General features: G+C 31.9%; 1 protein-coding gene across 2 annotated transcripts; it reads left to right on the forward strand.

The window, feature by feature from the left end:
• The first annotated feature begins 643 nt into the window (after positions 1 to 643).
• Positions 644 to 4,146, forward strand: LOC101489640 (uncharacterized). Of its 2 annotated transcripts, none has more exons than XM_004501842.4 (5): positions 644 to 710; positions 1,197 to 1,275; positions 1,941 to 2,074; positions 2,646 to 3,065; positions 3,449 to 4,146. In XM_004501842.4, the coding sequence occupies exons 2-5, from the start codon at positions 1,249 to 1,251 to the stop codon at positions 3,861 to 3,863; spliced, it is 996 nt and encodes a 331-aa protein (XP_004501899.1). In that variant the 5' UTR covers positions 644 to 710; positions 1,197 to 1,248; the 3' UTR covers positions 3,864 to 4,146. The 2 variants fall into 2 exon arrangements, with proteins under 2 accessions (XP_004501899.1, XP_004501898.1); XM_004501841.4 differs by having other exon boundaries at positions 698 to 898.
• The last annotated feature ends 1,203 nt before the right edge of the window (positions 4,147 to 5,349 follow it).

Consider the following 5,349-nt stretch of genomic DNA (forward strand, 5'->3'; position numbering starts at 1 on the left):
TAAAAAATCAAAGTTTTTGAGAATATTTTCTCTAAAATCATGACGGAGTCAAATTATTTTAATTTTCTAAAAAATTCATTGTGCAAAGTTTATTATTAAACTATTTTTCGGAATTGAGAAATAATTGATATATAATAAGATATAAATAATCTTCTATTCTTTTACATTATTATATAAAAAGAATCTCAAGATATTATTATAATAAAAAAAAGTCTCGAATTTTGAGATTTATATCCATGCAATCACAATTATAAAAAAAACTACTTTCATGATATATTAAAAAATATAATTAAATGCATTTCATTTTTAATGTTTCATACCAAATCAAATTTACTAAATTGTCTTATTTTAATATCAGTCATTCAACTATTTAAATTAAAAGAAGAAAATATTATGAATACCGACTAAAATTTGACAATTTTTTCTTATAATAAAATCAATTGACTATTACTTGTCTCTCTTATTATGTATCAATCATTTTTCTTATAATTGTGTTAGGACGGATATATATCTCATTTACACATAAATATTTGTATATAGAAATACTTTTTATTTTTTATTTTTTAAATAGCCAATATTAGATATAAGTGATGTTAACACAGTAGTACACTTTATATTTTACAAAGGATTAGTGACATATAAATTAATTTCGAAATTGAATTCTAAAAAAAGAATACAAAAGGAGTAGGAGGAGATCATGCAAGTGCCAGGTGTCTAACCATATCGCTTTTTGCTATCATCATCTTCTTCTTCTTATGTTGTTATGTTAGGGTTCTTCGGACTTTCAATTTCCTTTCAAAATCCGTTCTTTCCTTCCATTTTTCTCATTCATTATTATTCTCTTCAACCATTTTCCATTCCATCTCAATTCACTCTTCTTGGACACGGTCTCACCCGCGTAATTCCCTCTTTCCCCATTCTTATATATCTTTTCATTTCGCGCATTTTTTTTGTTTCATAAACTTGTTGTTGCTCTTTTGAACATTACTTTCCCAAATAGCACGCATTATGTTAATTCTATTTTTTGGAGTTAGTTTTTTGTACTGTCATTATCAAATTGGAATTTTATACTCTTCTGGTTTTGTTTAACCTGGCTTCTTAGTTTAGTTATATTTTCAATTTTTGTTGTTTTTCTAGCTTTAGTTTAATGTTTTATTTGCGAATCTTAAACTTCATTGTTGGTGTTTTTTGAATAGGTCCTATTTATTGAGTGGATTGGACAATAATAATAAAGTTTAAAGGCTTAAAATGGCCTTTGTAACCCATCAACCACAGGTACTTCTTGGATTATTATTAAATTTGTTTTCTATTTTTGGCACTGTATTGCGTTTGCAGTTTACTGCTTTAAAGTTTTATGGGTATTACTTATTATTTGGTGGCCTGTAGAATTTCTGGGTAATAGTAATGGAACTGTTGAATGACGTTGTTTATAAGTTATTGTCGCCGAAAGGCTCGTGGAAAAACATTTACCTGATTTTTTCCTTTGTAGTGGTTTAGAAAAGAATGTTTTTTCAATTCTAGATTGATGGTCTCAAATTTAGTTTCAATGCAATTTGTATATTCGGTAGAGGTTTCGTACCGTCTGCCAGATGTTTCCTGTTGGCAAGGAGTCAAGAATCATATCAAATTTACTGATTGGATCATTAAAATTTTCTTCCTTTATTTTTTTTTATCAATATACTGAGTTTTGAAGATCAATGCTTTATTGAGGGATTGAACTATATACCTCTCTCTCTATCACGCACATGCGCTCAGACACACTCACACTAAATCTTGGCTGATTGAAGTTTGACAAGTCTGATTTCTAATAACAAAGGATTATATCCTGAGTTCACTGTTATAGATTTTTCCTTGGCAATCACAACTTTCTATGTTCATATTTCTAGTGCTAGGTTATATGATTTATGAACTTCATAGATGATTTGTTTTCTTGTCATTAGGGTTTGTATGTCGCGTCATCCACAAGGCATTTGTCATGGAGCAAAAGGCTGAAGTTGAAGCAGTGTTTGACAAAACACCACATGATTGGAAGAACAGACTGGCATCACCTATTAAAGCAGAATATTTGTTTAAGGTAGAGATATGTCTGTATCCTATGAGGAAATTAAATGTGGTGTTTGGTGTCAGGGCCACCTCAAGAAGTTTTGTTTGAAACTACTTATTATTTAACATCAATGTAGAAGTATCTTACTAGTGGCCCAATGATAAGAGTTGCTGAGTTAGTTAAGCAGATTTAAATGCAATTCTAAGGCGCTTCCCTTAACTAAGATGAACAAATTATAAGTCTGGATCAACCAAATGTTTCTATACTACGATTGAATTAAGTTTGTTTTTATCAAATAGTTTTCATCTGCTTGTGGAATTGGAGGTTCGTATTATGCAAGGAAAATGATTTTTGGAGAGAAAAAAACAAATCTGTGCTTGTAAGAATTACTTACAAGTTACAGCGAATGGTTGATGAACTGTTTATGTGTTTTCGCTTTTTGTTTTTTATATTAATATTATTATTCATATTCATTGATTTCAATATTTCTATTAATTTCTTCAGTTCCATCCCTGGGGATAGTTGCTAATATAGAAACATGCATGAATTGAATGCACACGGCCTATTAGTTTTCTTCACATAAAAAGTTTATTGTTTCCAGTGTAGGACCTCCATGCTTTTGTGTATCCAAGATAAAACCTTTGAGGATTTCAGGCTTCAAAGGAAGAACTCAAAATGATGATTCAGGAACCAGGGCAAATTGGTTGAAGGCACCTAAAACCTCTGTTGGACTAGAGGAGAGTGGGGAGACCCACAATGTGCCACTCTCTTATGCATCTGAAGCAGGTGATAGCTTTGCAACATCGTCTGCTTTTCATGGACTTTTCAAAACATGGCTGAGAATGTTGCGCACACAACCACCGTGTCAAGAAGTTGAGGGAATTTTTGGAAGACCGAGTAACACAGTTTTACCTGAAACTTTACAAAGGACTTATAGTAAAGAAAGAGGTGAGGTTTTGAAGGTGGCATGGTCCCATTTTCTGGCACTGGATGCGACAATAAAGATTCCTTTGTTGATATTGTAAGTATGGTGATTTTTTCCCCTTTCCATGTTATGATATGTTTGTGAAAGGAAGACGAGTGCACATTTTTGTTGTTGTTGTACCAAATGCATATTTTGTTGTTTGGTCTTCAAGTTAATTTACTGTCTGTTGGCAAGTCTCATATTTAATTTCATCACGCTTCAACTTGGCTGGATATTTTGGCTGTAGCAAACTTTAGGTTGGAATTTACAAAAAAATTAAAATGAAAGGGGGAGTGCACGGCTTGCTTACTTCCTAGTCAATATATTATTTTGTAACTAGCTTCTGCATCATTGTTCAACTTTTCTTGCATTTTAAATAATGCCAATTGCATTGAATCTACAATAATGCTTATGTGTCTAATTTTATCTTCTATCTGCAGTGTTCCTCTCTACCTGGCAGTTAATGTAAAATTTGGTGCTGAAGTTTCGAAGGAATTAACTCCTTTATGGATTTTTGGGCCACTAATTGTGGCTATACACATTATGATAATCCGTGGTCTGTGTGCACTCTATGCCTTAAGCTTCAACCGCACTGTCAAAATACTTAGCAAATTACCTTCTTTCTGCATTTTGGTCAACAACTACATTTTTGGCGGCGTGCTCAAAGAACATATTGGAGTTTATCTTTTGCGACCTATATTGAGCTTAAAAGATATTGATTATATACAGCTAACAAGAAGAATTTTGAAAGTATTGCAAGAATGGTTAGTGGACAAGTATCTTGATTATGTGGAATCAATATGGCCACATTATTGTCGAACAGTCAGATTTTTGAAGACGTCTAATCTTATTTAAGTTTGAATGTATTCTTAAAGGTAGTCTTCAGAAAAGTTAAAGGGAGTTTGATTGGAGGTGATATTCTTTAGCATAGAAATTTTCCAAAGAGATCAGGCAAATCCCATTTTATGCTGCTGGGGTTTTGAGCAAGTTAATGATAATGAGGAAATAAGTTCCTAATTCATGTTATCTTGAATTTATTTTATTCTTAGATTAGGTTGTAATTGATTTTGTCATTGAATAGCTGCTTATGTTTCAAGGTTCTATATGAGATTAGTTCCATTCTGCAATTGGCCATTCACTCATTTGTCATGAACAAACTCTCTGTTTGGGTGGCAAGGCCAGGCTTAACGTACATACATTGTTTACCATTACAACAGCTCAAAGATGATTTCTATGTGAATTCTTTGTATGTTAAGGGGCTAATTTGTCCTATTCGTTGTTAATTGTAACATTTGTCAGCCAGAACCTGCAGAAGAGTACATTGGTTTGAGAATGACCCTGCATATTAAGGGAAGAAAACTGGGACAAAGTACTTTTTTCTCCCATTATTATTCCAAGACTGTGTTTGGGAAATTCATTATATAGCAAAAGGAGTACTGGTGTAAAGAAATAATTGACCTTGCGGATTTGACCCTAGGTGGATACAAATTGGGAGAGTGAAGAAAGAAGCGATGTGATAAAGTTGTACTTTCGTGTTATGTCAGATGAAAATGGATTTTATCAAATGTTTGTTCCGAGTTTTCAAATCTCCACCTTCAACTCCATTTACCACCTTTCTTTTATTGCAAATACACTTCATAATGATAATTGGACCAGCCTACAAGGGGTTGATATTAAGTCAGTAGGAAACAAAAAAAAATTGGGACATGGGGCATTTGTGTTAACTTTTAATTGAACTTTAGAATAATATTTTTTATCTCTTAATATACGATCTATATACAAAATATAGGAGTATTATTTAAACAGTAGTAATTTTGCTATCTGTACGCACCCTTTATTAATAAAATAGTAACAGTCATGGCAACGGAATATGGTGGAGGTAGATTTTGCCTCCTCCACTCCCGTCTCGAGAAGTCAGGGGAAAACTCATATCAGCACCTTATTTTTATCATGTGTAAAATTTAATTTCCATCCTTGTTCGTGACGAGGTTCGAGTTTCTCCGCTCGCACTCATTCATATATGTAGAATAATAAATTTAAAATTATTTATTATAATTAATAGCAAAATAATAATTATTATCCAATAATAAAATTAAAATAATATTTTTTATAGAGATGATTATAATTTTTAATATTAAAAAAATATTAAATATATACATGTATATAAAATTTTAAAATAATAATAATTTTATTAGGAGGATGTGTTCGGGTCTGGGGTAGATATCAACATTCTCAAATCCGTCTCCACTCTCCCGAAGGCACCCGCGAGTGCTGGTTGTGTTTCATCCCTAAACAATAGTAATTTTTGAATTTGTCAAAAAAACAGTAATAAATGTACATG

This window comes from Cicer arietinum, chromosome 5, assembly GCF_000331145.2.
Source record: "Cicer arietinum cultivar CDC Frontier isolate Library 1 chromosome 5, Cicar.CDCFrontier_v2.0, whole genome shotgun sequence".
NCBI classification, from domain to species: Eukaryota; Viridiplantae; Streptophyta; class Magnoliopsida; order Fabales; family Fabaceae; genus Cicer; species Cicer arietinum.

What these genes read in the sequence shown, in the direction of transcription:
- LOC101489640 (XM_004501842.4), top strand. Translation starts at nt 1,249, where the DNA reads ATGGCCTTTGTAACCCATCAACCACAG. An exon ending in TTGTAACCCATCAACCACAG is followed by an intron (nt 1,276 to 1,940) that starts GTACTTCTTGGA and finishes TCTTGTCATTAG; the next exon opens with GGTTTGTATGTCGCGTCATC. An exon ending in AAGATTCCTTTGTTGATATT is followed by an intron (nt 3,066 to 3,448) that starts GTAAGTATGGTG and finishes TTCTATCTGCAG; the next exon opens with TGTTCCTCTCTACCTGGCAG.